The following is a 13,968-nucleotide window of genomic DNA, read 5'->3' as shown; positions in this document are numbered from 1 at the left end:
AAGACAAGGTCTAATATAGAATTCTCCCATGTTGACTGCAACAGTTTTTGAGTTAGGAATGTTTAGAAAGTCCCAAGGTTGTTTTCGTAATGGCAGCATGAGAACACCAGCATGTGTCACTCAGACTGATGTCCCCCAGGATTGCGCAGGTTTTTTCCTACGTTACAGAAAGGTGCGTAAGGAGGCCATCATCCCTTTCCCATAATTAAAGCTACTACCCATCTTTCCCCAACACACGCATGCAGCCACACCGCACACCCCAGCACCACACACAGAAAGCCTCCTCTCATGATCTCTTTCAAAGGGTTTATTAGAATAAATATTTACATCTATTGCAAATGGTTAATAGGCAACAAGGGACAGAGCTCCCCTCCCACCCGAATGGAGGGATAGCAAGGGACTAAGTGCTCATCTCACCCACCCTCCGTCTGCAAGCACAGGGCAGTGGGAAGTAGAGACATGCCCCCCCAGCAGTGGGTAGCCCTGGGCCTCCCACCTGGGCAGGATGACAGCCCTTCCCCACAGTCCCTAAGCTCCACCCACAGCCAGCAGGAGTTGCCCAGTCGCCTTGCCTCCCCTCCACCTCCACCAGGCTGAGTGTTGATCTCAGGCCAGGCCCCTCTTGTCAGGCTCCCACCCCCTCAGCACCATTCTGCAAAGGCTCAGAGTAGCTCAAGAGACCGAGAGGGAGCCTACAGCAGACCGAAACTGGGGGCGGGGGGGTATGGACAGGCAGCTACCCTCACTGATGGGCCCAGGGAACGCGTCTTCCCCTCAGGCACAGCTCAGGCACTGCTGCCTGGAGAGGGCTGTTCTAGCCGCGGTCTCTGGCAGGAGGTGGAGTCTAGGGGCAGAGGGCAGCACTTTGTGGGTGCAAGGCATGCTGGGTCCTGCCCCTCACTGCCCTAACCCTGTCGGGTAGAGCGTGAGGTAGGACAGCAAAGAGGGGCTCAAGCTGCCCTCCCTGGCGAGCCTGAACTCCCCCCAGCTCAGATGGGCCCCTCCTTCGAAAGGAGCAGCCAACACAGCCTCATTCCAGAGCGCGCAAAAGAAATCCCCTCTCCCCCGCGCTGGGGAACATGGATCTGCCTCTTCTGGGACAGGAGCTAGGGAAAAACGTACAGCCCCCCAGGAGCATGCAGAGATTCTGGGCAGAGGGCCTGGCTGGGAGTCTGAACCCCGCCCAGACAAGTCTAGTTCCTATCTCCCCTGGCAGCTGGGGCTGCCCCACCCCTCTGTGGGCACATTCCCACCCTCAAACAGATGGTGGTTATGCCTTGGGTAAATGGCTGGCTCGGCTACCTGCCCCTGCCCTAGAATCAGTGAGACGCCACAGTGGTGCTGGGAAGGGTTCCCAGATGGATGCCATGGCGGGGGTGGGGTTGTTAATAGGACTGCAGCAGACTATAAAGCAAACTGAGAAAAAGAACCCAACTGTGTCCCTTCAGCCCTCACCTTCCAAATAGCCCAGTGCCCTACAGGCCCCATAGGGGAGCATGCCCAACACCAGGCAGTTCCCAGGCTCTGCTGGCCCCACCCCTTTGTGACTTTCCAGCGATTCTGGGCTGGAGTGTGGAGGGCAGCGGCTGTGTTCCTCTCACTCTTGGGCTGGAGGGAGGTGGGAGAACGCCCAGCGTCCGCCTTTCTCTGGAGAGCGGCTCAGTCTCGGGGGAATCAGGCACACACGGTGTGGAAGGCTCCAGGCCTCTTGCAGGGGGTGATGCTGCCCTGCAATGCCCAGATTTCTCCCAGCAGCAGTGGAGGTTCCTCCATTATGGCTTTTTCGACTGCAGGCAGGGGTTGGGGAGGATTTACTGCGAACTCATGAACAGCCACGCCCCTGTATCTTGTATCCCAGAGAAATACCTCACCCCTTTCCCCCCATGAGTGAAGGTATTGCCCTCAAATGCCACTACCAGAGCTAGTGGAACTGACTGCACAGGGCACCAGGCAGATAGGCCATAGAGGCCACTATGCCAGGAGACGTATCACACCATTATCGGAACCCAGGAGAAGATGACATTTAGTGGGCAACACAGCCAGGCTGGTCAGGGTGCCCCGGAAGTTCTCTGAGCTCAACTTGGTCGTGCTGGTAGGGAAGGCCGACGACTCCAGCATGGAATAGACGCCAATCTTGTTGGCCACAGTGCCGGTCACCACTTCACTGCCGTAGAGGTCAAAGGCATGGATGGGGTCAGAAGCAGATTTATACTGATGCAAAGGCTTCTGCTCCAGTTCCTTCCAGACAGTCAGGGAGTGATCAGAAGATGAGCTGATTAGCACACTGCCCTCTGCAGCCTGCAGGAGAGAAAGTGCCAGTGAATCAGTGTTTCTGCGCTAAGACTACCCCTGGCCTGAGAGCCCAGCTCTCCTCTCCCCAGATCACAAGACGCTGACCTGCAAACAGGAGTAGCACTGAGCTTCTCTCACCAGGGCACCTACAGCGTCTCTTGCTGGCAAGAACTTGTCAGTCCTAGACACCCTCCCATCTCAGACTCATGAGTGCAGTCTGGCAACTGGCATCTCTACAGCATGCATCTCTGCCTCGCCTGACAGCCCTCTCCCTGCACATCCGGGGCTTGCCCCTTCCTCTGTCAGCCTGTTACTATTACCGAGTGGGCAGCACTGCCAGACTCTCTCCTCCCCAAGCCCAGGTCCCCAAAGCACAACCCCACTCAGGGATGCAGAGCTCAGGGCCCAGCTGAGACTGTGCAACACACGGCACTGAGGAGAGCAAAGGGCTGGGGCCGCTGCACTCTGGCTAGCAGTGCTGTGAGGGGGTAAACAACCCACGCAGGTGAACTTTGTTTAACCTGAACTGGGTCAAGGACACAAAAACGCCAGTGCTGCTCCCTCAGGGCAGGTAAATATGGACAAGAGTTACTCATTAGAATGAGGTCCTGAGTGGGGAGGGGCTGCTAGCCTGAGGGAGAGAGCAGCACCCTCCCATCCTCCCCAGCTCATGTGTCTGGCCTGCCCCTCACAATGCCCACACCTGCTCATCCGCAAGGAGACCAGGGATCTGCTGGCTCAGACAGAACATGAGCTGGAAGAATCTAGGGCACCAAAAGTCACTGACAGCCCCAATCCCAAGGCAAAGCCCTGGCAAGGGCACGACAGGGATGACCTTAAAATAAAAAAAAAGTCAACCAAGAGTTGCAAAGACTTCTAAGGAGTGGGGGAAAGATGACAAATGGGCATGTCTACCCACCGCCCTCTGAATACTGCAGGAGCCACCGGCAGCAGGACACCCCTCCACAGCCCTGTTTTTCTGCTGCCGTAAGGCTCAACAGGATCCGCACAGCAGGCCCCACGCAGCCAACTCTCAGCCTTTAGCGCCGTCTGTGGTCCCCCACGTGCAGGGGCAGCCCGAGCCCTACTCCAGCCTCTCACCTTTATCTGCAGGATGTCTCCCTCGTGGGCTGGCCACCCCCTCAAGATGAGCCCAGTCCTGGTGTCCAACAGCACAATGAATCCAGATGAGAAGCCAGCCATTACACTGCGCCCGTTGGGACTGACAGCCAAGCAGCGGATGAGCCCAGCGCTCACGCCACTGGCCAGGCGGAACTCGTGCTACAGGAGACAAGTACAGGCAAGAGTAGCCCCAGTTACTGAGTGACAGGAGAGGATGCAGGGAGGGCCTGGATGCCAGGCCGAGCTCACCAGCCTCCCCTTGTGGGGAGTAAGGACTGGGAGTAGCAGGGACTGGGAGTAGCAATGACTGGCCATACAAGCACCTTGGAGGTAGGTGCAGCTGTGGAACAGATCAGGGAGAGGGTGGCTCACAATGTATAGCAAAGACCCCGGTACCTGTAATCCTGGCTTCCTGTGGTCAATGAAGCGCAGCACAGAGTCTGCGCTGGCCACACAGATGCTGCTGTGGGGAGAGGGCATGGTGGTCACGGCGGTGATGGGAACTTTGCTGTCCAATGCATCAAAGGTCCGGAGAAGTTTACCTTTGAAAAGAACAACAAGCTGAGTGCACCAGTGCAGCCTGCCTACCTCACTGCAGCAGGGCAGGATCAGCAAAGCTGCCCCAATAGGTGTCACCGCTCAGGGCACCGTGGGCCACTGCTCCCGGAACCAAAGACAATTCCAGTCCTTGAGTGCAACTCATCACTGCACTGCTGCAAGGACACCCATGATGTCAGGAGGGCAGGGAGGGAGAAGGAAGGGAACAGAGCACAGCCTCTGGGGGGGGGGGGGGGGGAAATCATCTGGAACCAGCAACACAGGACACCTCTACTCCAGTCTCCTGCCTCTAGTGGCAGACTAGACTTGCTGCTTCAGAGCAAGGGACCCCCTCTGTCCTATAGGTAAGACTCTGCCAGGAGCAGGAGGAGAACAGAATCACTGTCTTACTCTGCATATAGGCCCCAGCCAGCTGTTCCTCCTGAAATGGAGAGGGCAGGACTGGATTTCCTATAGGTGCAGATGTACAGATTTAGCCTGGTCCTTCTCAGTAAGCGTAAGCCGACCTGCTGAGTACAGCTCAGCCTCTCAACCCTTCTCCTGGCTTCCCCTCTCTTCAAACACGTCAGCAGATGCCCCCTCACCTGTGAACTGGTCCCAGACATGGACAGTACCATCGCAGCTCACCACCTGCTGCGGGGCCTCCAGCTGGCTCACGTAGAAGACAGATTTCTTGTGCTGAGCATACGTGAGCCGTGGCTCCATCTCGTTGGTGCCATCCCCAGAGTTGTAGAGGGGCCAGAGGCGGACAGTTTTATCTTTGCTGCCACTCAGGAAGAAGTCCTCACAGCCGAGTGGTGCCACACACTTGATGGCCCCCGTGTGCCCCAAGAAGCTCTGCAGTTTGATCTGGTGGAAGTGGAAGCGGGGGTCGTGCTGGCTTACCCCGATCTCGTACTGCCAGTAGGCCAGCCAGTTCCCACATAGCATGTGGGAACTGCGGGGCAGATCCTGCTTCAGGGCATTCTCCTCACTGGCAGAAGAGGGGCAAAAGCCATCAGCTCTAGGGCTGAAGCAGAGCGAGCCAGAACTCGCGTACTGTGTGTCCGCAGGGACTTGAATGCGGTTTCCCACCAGCACACTCCCAAAGGTGCCCGAGTGACTGTCTTCATGGTGACTGGAACTGGGCTCGCTGCCTCGGGCATCCTGGTCCAAGCAGGCTGTGCCCAGTGCTGGCTCCTGACTGACCAGAGGCAGGCTCTTTGGGTTCACGCTCTCCAGGTACAAGTTGGCCAGTCTCCCAACCAGTGAGTGGTTAGGGACAATCGTCCGGATAACATCACCTGAAAGTACAGAGCACAGCTCTGGGAGAAGGAACCTCTCCCCAGCCTCCCCATCTCCCTCAGCAATAGCACAAGGCTCACAGAGCATCTAGTATTCTGCTGGCCCAGGGCCCCCTCCAGATACTGTCACCTACATGTCCTTCCTGGTCAGAGGGGCAGGGAGATCTTCCGTCCCCTGCAGGCAAGGCAAGGCCCATATGATGTCCTGAGGGTTTATTCCTGTCCGTCAACGCTGCATTACGGTTCAGGGCTCATGCACAGAGCAGATGCTGCACTTGGACCCCAGGCCAGGCATTTAAACACAGAGTGCAGGGCAAGGACTGTTAGCACGAGGCCTCAGCAGTGGAGAGAAGGTAGCTGAAGCATACCTAGCAGACAAGAGAAGGGGACATAGGTGGTGTAGGCCATCTCTGGGCTAAAAACCTTCTGTAACTCTGCCAGCATGGCTGTGTCCAGGGGCAGCACTCTCCCATCTGAGAAGGGCACCTCCAGCTCAGGTGTCTCACCATGGCTCAGTGACTCTGAAGACAGACCCTGAACAAGAGAAGACAGATGATTTCCAGTGAGACCAGCCCCACACGTGTGCCCTGGGCACCAAGAGCTGCAATGTCCTTGTGCCCACAGCCCCATGGGGAAGAGGGAGACAGAAGCCATTGACCATCACTAACCTGCTCTTGCAGTTCCTGCAGCAGCGAAAAAGCCCCAAAGAAGGTTCCTACGGTGTCACTCAAGTGCTGCTGCACCATCTCCTGCCCAATCCGCAGGCAGATCAGGGCAATTAAACTGATGGTCTTAACACACAGGACAATGCGGGCCTGGGCACCACTAGGGAAACTGAAGAGATCACATCAGTCATCATCCCACCCCACAGACCAACAGTGTGCACCCACTTGGTGGTTCTTGCCCTACAGGAGCACGGGGGAGGGACAGCGCTGTCTGAGAGCTCCAGAGAGATGAACTCAGGATTGGCATAAGGAGAGCCCCCCAGGGAGGGATGGGGCAGAATGGCAGCATGAGCCCCCATAGTCCTGAGCCCACCCCGCCCAGGAGAGCTTTATCCCAACCCTTTAGATTGCACATGACTTTTTATCCACACCGGGCAGAGCAAATGCCAGGGTTTGGTGGGTGCTGATTGGTCCCTGGGAGTGGTGGCTTTCTACACGCACCCAATGGCAGGTGAGGTCAGGAAGCCCAGTACTGGGAGCAGGACCTCCTGGCTGATCTTGGGGAGAATGTCCATCAGGGTGGTGTCTGAAAGGCACACGATTATCTTCTGGGTCAGAGTCACAGCTGCCAGCAGCCCAGCCTCCTTCCTGCTGTTTAGCCGGCCAGAGCCAACCCCACTGCTAGGGGCAACCTGGAGGGCAGAAAGAAGAGTCGAGCAGCCGTTACCACCTCCCATTCCATGGCTACCAGCCTCCCTGCACAGGTCGGACAAGCCACATTCTGGAGCAGTTCCCAAGGAATTCATGCTTGCACCTCTCTCAGCCTCCAGGGGAGCTTCCCACCCCTGCACCAGGGACCAACAGACTGCAGGGGAGAGGCTGAGCCCAAAGCCCTCACCTGCTAGAAACACCCTGAAGCCAGGAGGAGGGGTGAGGTGAGAACAAAGCACTTCAATTCCATGGTACAGATAGTGTCTGCCTGCAGGACACACACCTAAGGCCTGGAGTCTGAATGGGGGAAGCAGAGAGAAAAGGATGCCCTGACCTGCCCCAGCCTTCTGTTTGCCCAGCGCACAGGACTGAGCACCACTAGGCCATGCCGGGACGCTAGCAGAACATCCTGGGCACCGGACTCCTGGCCAGTGTCATTCAAATGAGCGAGACAGGATTCAGCGCCAGCTCCTGGACCTGGCTCCGTTCTGAGGGGCCAGCCCAGCGTGCTTTGGAGCTGGACAAGCAGCCTCTGCCCAGAGCTCAAAGGTCAGGCTTGGAATGTAAGTGGCCATTTTCTCTGCCTTACGGGCACTGGCTCCAGCAGAGCTCTGCCACAGTTAACACTGTTAAAAAGCTTTTCAGTGTAACACCAAAGGCCTCCTTTCTAGATTATCCGCCCTTCAGACCCATGCTCTTACTCGGAGTGGCCAACCTGAGCCTGAGAAGGAGCCAGAATTTACCAGCGTACATTGCCAAAGAGCCACAGTAGCACGTCAGCAGCCCCCGATCAGCTCCTCCTGCCCTGCTCCCAGCGCCTCTCTCCCACCGGCAGCCCCACCGATCAGCCCTTCCCCCTCCCTCCCCGCACCTCCCAATCAGCTGTTTTGTGGGGTGCAGGAGGCTGGGGGCAGAGTAGGAGCAAGGGCACAGCAGGCTCAGGTGAGGGGGCAGGGCCAGTGGCAGAGCCAGGGGTTGAGCAGTGAGCCCCCTCGGCACATTGGAAAGTTGGTGCCTGTAGCTCCAGCCCCAGAGTTGGTGCCTATACAAGGAGACGCATATTAACTTCTGAAGAGCCGCATGTGGCTCCGGAACCACAGGTCGGCCACCCCCACTCTTACCCAAGCCACAGGGCAGAGACCTGTTCACACTGAAAATGGGAACAATTCTCGGTGGCAGCTTCCAATCACAAGCTATGTTTCTTCCCAGAACAGAGAGACAGACAGACAGACAAGAGGCCAAAGCAAAGCAGCTGTTAGCTGCTAACATAACTCCAGCTGCTGACTGGAGAAATTGAGAATCCCCTCCAGGGCAAATGGCTTACAGAGAGCTGATGGGAAAGAGGGTTAACTCAGCAACTCCCAGGCTCCTATGCAGACCACCTGCATGCTAAAGCTACTTGAAAGTTTCAATAAAGTTTTGATTGAAAAATCGCCTTTTTTCAAAACAAAATTTTCCCACAGAAATACGATCAGCATTGTCAAAGTTTTTCATGAACTGTTGTGCCATTCCCCACCCACAATTTTTAATCAAAAAAATGTTAGGAAAATGGTTACTGAAATTCTTCATGTAGCAAGAGTCTGTAAGTAGAAAAGTAACATCTATTTAAAAGAATAAAAATGGGTCTGTTTAGAACACCTCAAAACAAAATCAAGGTTGTTTTTTTTAAACAGGTTACCATTTTCTGATCACCTCTACTGAACACTTTGCCAAATAATCAACAGGAGCAACTAAGAATTTCAAACCAAGAAGCCCGCAAATCTTGCTAATCTTTCAGTATGGAATTGAGAGGCAGATGCCTTCAACCCCTCCTGGGCCTGTCCCATATGTACGGAGTACAGAACTCTGACACCAAGAGCTCCTGGAGAGCGAGGGTTTCCAAACAGGAAATCCCTACATTGCACCCTTGGGCATCACTGACAGAAAGTGGGAACTCACTCCTGGAATAGGCAGTTCCTGCTCTGGCTGCATCAGCCAAGTGCTCTCCCTGCCAACTTCCAGCCAAGCAGCAGCCCAGCAGGACACGGCTCAGCTTACAATGCCCAGGATTAAACACAGCTAAGGCGTGTGCTCTGGAGACTAGCAGCTCTCTCAGCGGCACATGATAAGGCCTGTGCTGTATATCACCCCTCCCGTGTGCCTGCAGCTCAACATTTGATGCAGCTCTCACTCCATCACATGCAAGAACAGCGACAAGTAAAGGAGAAAGACGGGGCACTGACCAGGTAGCTGATGTAGGGCAGGTACTGATAGGTCAGAACAGGCTCTCCATACAGGTATGCCATATACATGAGACAGGCCAGGACCGGCTTGGACACCTGGTCCCCCAGCACTGGTCGCTTCTGGTAGATGTTTCCGGCATTCAGGGGACTGTTCTCCTCGTTGCTTGGTACAAACTGCTGTCTGGTAGGACCTGCCAGAGAGACAGCTCAGTGAGCTAACAGAGACACTGTGCTGAATCCCAAAGGGAACATTCACCCCAACACTCAGACTCAGGGCCTGTCCACCCTGCCCCCGCCCCCCAGCCATGCAGATAGGTCTGCACCTTCCGGGGAGGGCAGCATTCACAGCAGATTGCTTTGGGACACAGTCAAAGGGCCTCTACAGCAGGTGGAGGGACATTACCGACATAGCAGGACGTGAGGAGACGGAGCAGGTTCCTGGCAACGCAACGGGATGTCACAGTAGGGCCCAGTTTGGCCGAGAGCCACCTCACCATCTTACAGGCCGTGTCTGCAAAACAAGAGCGCAGAGTAGGAGAAGGAGCAACAATCTGTCATTCTGTAAGCTGCCCAGACCCTGCCCATGGGACACGTAGCGCCTCAGTCCTCACCAGAGCTCCCCACATAGCTGACTCCTGACCTGCAGCATCGCCCGGCCTTCTGTCAAACACCCTGCCAGCTGCATCAGCCAAGCAGCAACATCAGGACTCCAGCTACCACCCTATTAAAGTGTCCGTTGGATAGGTTCAGATTTGCTCTGATCACCTTCCTGGAGAATTCAGGAGCACGTCCAGAGCTGATACCAGCTCCTCCTGCACAGGACTGGCTTCCCATCTCCCCCTTCCATTGCTGCACCAGTCACTCACCACCTCAGACAGACAGACGGCATCTAAGTGCAGCTCTTACCCAGGAGAATTGTCTGCTCTTTATCTTCAGAGTGGTCGTGCAGCTCCTGCTCATCCCCCTCCTCTGGCTCACTGTGGTCATCAGCCAGGGCAGCATCCAAGGAAGCACCAGTGCCCCCTGACAGGGTAAGTTCTGTAGCAACTGTGGCCTCCTCCTCCTCCTCTTCCTCCTCCACCTCCTCCTCCTCCTCCGAGTCTTCACTCTGCTTCAGCTCCTGACTGCTGTCCACAGACTTCAGGCTACTCTTGTCCTTCTGGGAGTCCCCATCTGCAGGTCTGTCCTCTCCCAGCGACACTTCACTGGCGCTGCTTTTGTCACTCAGCCGCCCGAGGCTAAGCAACTCCTGCTCCTGAGACTGCAGGGACTCGCTGACATAGAGGCCGCTCTGGAAATCCTCCGTCTCTGGCAGATAGGCCTGGTCGTGGAAGCTGACTCCAGACGTGTAATCCAAAAGGTCGAGTGCCGTGGAACCGTGATCCACATCCATTTTGATCTCTTCCCCAAATGCACAGGACACTGGGCTGCCTCCTCCACTCTCCTCATCTTCGGCCGTTCCCAGAAGGGACTTACTTTCTTCCTGCGAGCTCTCAACGCCAACAAGGATCTGCAGGATGTGAGCCAGCAGATTAGAGAGGAAGGACTGTAGCCCCAGACGCACCATTAACTGAGCCACAAAGCAGTCTGTGTACAGGTAAAACCGGCCATGGAGGCAGCAGGGATTCTCATATGCACCAATCAAGGGCTTGAGCAAGTACTTGTTTGCATTCTTGGGGCCCAGGGCTTTAGCTATGGGCTCAAACAGGTACCAGGCTGTATAGACTGCAGTGTTCTCCTCCGACATCAGAGATAAGATGAAGGGCAGCAGGATCTCCAAGCCTTCAGGAGTGATTTCACAGAGGATCCCCTCCAGCTGCTGCCACAGCTGGAAAACGAGCTCACGGCCCTGACTCTCATCCTCCACTTTCTTTGACTGGTAGGTGAAAATGAATTTGTGCAGAGATGGGAAATATGGAGGGAAGGGAACAACTGAGCTGAAAGAGCTAAGGAACTGCGAGGGGCTGGGTGGCGGGAGACCCTGGGAAACAGGTTTGTACTCAAAAAGCTGGACTCTGTTCTTGGCCACCTTGTTCTTTAGACGTCTCCCCTCAGGCATGTTCAGCTGCAGCAAAGTCTCCAGCACATGCTGGAGCGGGGCTGGGATCTCCTTCGGGTGATACCGGCAAAGATTCCGAACGGTCAGGAACCGCTCCAGCAGGGATGCATCTGGCTTCAGGGTGCGAACCCTTGGCGCAAACACCACCTCAGCTATCAGAACTCCCAGTGCCTGCATGTCTCTCTGGAAAAGATCTGAGAGGCCCAGCGGCGGCTCCACCTGCGGCTGCTCCATCAGCTCCATCTCACTGTTTAAGCCTTTAACCAAGAAGTTGTCCAGTTTTTCCAGCTCCTCCAGGGCCTGGACAGGATTAAAACCCTCAGGAAGTGTAATCTTCATCTTGTCCCTTTCAGCTTGATCCACAACACCAGGCTTACTCCTTCGATTAGGCCAGGCACTTGAGGTTTTGCCTTCTGTAGGGTAGGCAGGGAGGTTGGAGGGCTGAGCTGAAGGTGTGCAGGGACAGGGCTGGTCGGCGGCTCTGCTAGCTGCAGGAATGGAATCCAGAGCTTCAGTGCCTTGCTCCAAATCATCCTCACCGCTGATGGATTTTTCACCAGACCAGATGGTTTCACAAGGTGTGGCTTCCAAGACCAGCCCATTGACCCCATCACCCATCTGAGCCTGGACATCCTCTAGGACTATTGTCTCTCTGGCGTTCTGGATGAGAGGTCGAGCAATGACTGGAGCTTCAGCAGGAATGTATGCAAGTCCCACCATGCGTCTGGGATGTGGCTGGTCAAAGAGCTGCACCACTCCATAGCTGGTCAAATGGGTGTGGTTGTCTACCAGATGGAGGCAGACATTTTTCTCCTTGACAGCGTCCTTCCCCAGCAGCTTGTAGCCAAAAGTGAGGTCTATCCAGTGGTGGAGATCCTGAGAGACTTCTCTGCTCTCCAGCAGCTTGCGATGGACTTCAATGAACTCCTCATAGGAGCTGCACCAGGATGGCACATCCAGGTCAGGCATGTCAGAATGAATGGATTTAAAGATGGTGGAGTCTGTATAGAACTCAGGGATACACTCATCTGGAGTCCAGCTCTGCATGCGCTCCATGCTGGCTGGATATTCATTTGGCTCCCACTGCGATCTCACATGACAGCAGAGCACAGCCTTGGGTGTCCTCCGGGCAGTGTAGACGTAGTAGGTGATGTCTGAGAGGACGTCGGAGATGTGGTGGGGCACATGGAGCTGTTCTCCACTTGATCCTCCGGCTGCAAATGCCTGCTTGGTCATCTCATAGGTGAAGTCCAACTGCTTGTCTCCTTTATTGAGGCGGAACTTGGATTTTCTTAGGTCTCTGAACTTGCCGTTTTTGGTGGTGAAATCCACCACCCAGGGGAGAACCGGGTGGTAGTTGGGGTCTCCCATTCTCCGTCCAGACAGGCGATTCAGCTGCATAAGGTAGTGGAAGTTACTGACTCGCCCATGCACCCAATCCAGCACAAGGCCCCTGAGCTCCTCCTCGCAAGTTGTGCACCTCGCCTCCTTCCCAGTCCACTCCACAGCCCTGCTTTCCTCAGCCCTTTGTGCTTCATCAGCTCTCGGATCCCTCTCTTCCTCCTTCAGCTTCTCGTACTCACGGAGGTTAATTCTGAGCCGGGTGCACAGCTTCTCATCAACTGCCACATCACGAAGGGAGAAGGGACCACATGGCAGCCCCGCTTGGTGACAGGCCCTCATGGCCTGCAGGACATGGAAGAGGATGAAAAGGACCTTGGCGTGGCTGTTGGTGAGCTTCGCAGGGCTGAAGGTCACAATGTCGTGCAAGCAATACTGCACATACGGGTAGATGATGTACAGCATGTTGGCTGACTCCAGAAGAGCTTCTGGTCGGAGGATGTTTGGGCAGGAGGACGTCCCCTTTGTGGCTGTAGAACCTTCTTTGGCAGGAGAGGCATACTGGACACTCCTACCCACCTGGAGAAAAGGGCAGCCATAGATCTTCTGAAGAGCCACTCTGAGCATGTCCAGGGCCAGCACCGTGGGCGGCGTGTGAGCGTGACAGCATGGCTGCACATACAGGCGGTGAGCTCTATGCCACAAGTTTCTATAATTCTGGGAAGCAACATTCTGCATAAACCCATGGAGTGTTTCCAAGCGCCCGACCCGATCGTCCTGCGCACTGTGGTGCAGAGTCAGTGGATAAGCCAACCTCTCTTTCCTCAGAGCATGGATTTCCACTCTCGTCCAGCCAGCAGGCAGCTTCTGCACAGAGTGCTGAAGGAAAGTCCTCACCTCCACCTCGCTCAGCCCCTCAGGCCGGGGGCACAGGGAGGGCAGCACCCTGCGCTCCTTCAGGCTCACTAGCCACTTCACTGGGACAAAGGCAATGAGATGGGTCCCCTCAACTGCAGCAGTGAGCTGCCTGTGGTCAATATTCAGGTCTTTTTCCACGCTCCGAAGGAAGCACTCCATGCTGGTACGGCACCGGCAGAGTTCCACAGCTCAGCCGTCTCTGCGGGAAACAGACACACTTTAACTGAGACAGCAGCTTGGGGGCTGCGATTCCACCCATCCCCATAGGGCTCTCGGACCCTCCTCAGTCACAGGGTAGATCTACGCTCCTCGCAGCCCAGGCAGGCGCAGGCTAAGGGCTGGGGCTAGCACTGCTGGAAGCAGAGAGTCCAGAGGCCCAGCACTCTGGTGGCTAGTCCAGCCTCCGCCTAAAGCACACTAGTGCAAGCCCTGCTAGTGCGAGTCTGTGCGCCCTGGCTGGGACGCTCACCCCCGCCACAGTGTAGACAGACCTAGGGGCTCCTGAACGGGGGTCGCCTGAGCGGGTGCCTTACCGCTCCGCCCCCGCCACAGGGCTGGCCAGTCTGCGCTCAGGAGTGCAGGGACAGCGCCCTTAAACCTGGGCAAGAGCAGCACACAGGCCAGCCCGGCCCCGGGCCCCGGCCCCCCGCACCCCACACCGCCCCGGCCCCCAGCCCCCCGCACCCGCCCGGCCCCGGGCCCCGGCCCACGCCCGGCCCCCCGCACCGCCCCGGCCCCCAGCCCCCCGCACCTGCCCGGCCCCCGGCCCCCCACACCGCCCCGGCCCCCAGCCCCCC

The 13,968-nt window shown here is 56.4% G+C and overlaps 1 protein-coding gene across 1 annotated transcript; it reads right to left on the bottom strand.

The window, feature by feature from the left end:
- Positions 1–292: 292 nt before the first annotated feature.
- Positions 293–13,686, bottom strand: WDR81 (WD repeat domain 81). The gene is made up of 10 exons (XM_034752430.1): positions 9,760–13,686; positions 9,257–9,364; positions 8,854–9,044; positions 6,422–6,612; positions 5,924–6,089; positions 5,624–5,789; positions 4,557–5,255; positions 3,811–3,956; positions 3,394–3,573; positions 293–2,298 (listed from the first exon to the last, which is right to left on the bottom strand). Exons 1-10 carry the CDS (start codon positions 13,328–13,330, stop codon positions 1,972–1,974), a joined length of 5,745 nt encoding a protein of 1,914 aa, XP_034608321.1. The 5' UTR covers positions 13,331–13,686; the 3' UTR covers positions 293–1,971.
- Between the last annotated feature and the right edge of the window lie 282 nt (positions 13,687–13,968).

This window comes from Trachemys scripta, chromosome 18 (assembly GCF_013100865.1).
Source record: "Trachemys scripta elegans isolate TJP31775 chromosome 18, CAS_Tse_1.0, whole genome shotgun sequence".
Classification (NCBI taxonomy): Eukaryota; Metazoa; Chordata; order Testudines; family Emydidae; genus Trachemys; species Trachemys scripta.
This window is presented reverse-complemented; position numbering and strand designations above follow the sequence as displayed.

Coding starts and splice junctions, on each gene's coding strand:
- WDR81 (XM_034752430.1), bottom strand. CDS start 13,330: ATGGAGTGCTTCCTTCGGAGCGTGGAAAAAGACCTGAATATTGACCAC. Junction 5,790..5,923: donor TGCAGGAACTGCAAGAGCAG/GTTAGTGATGGT, acceptor TCTCTTGTTCAG/GGTCTGTCTTCAGAGTCACT. Junction 3,574..3,810: donor ACAGGAAGCCAGGATTACAG/GTACCGGGGTCT, acceptor TGTCTCCTGTAG/CACGAGTTCCGCCTGGCCAG.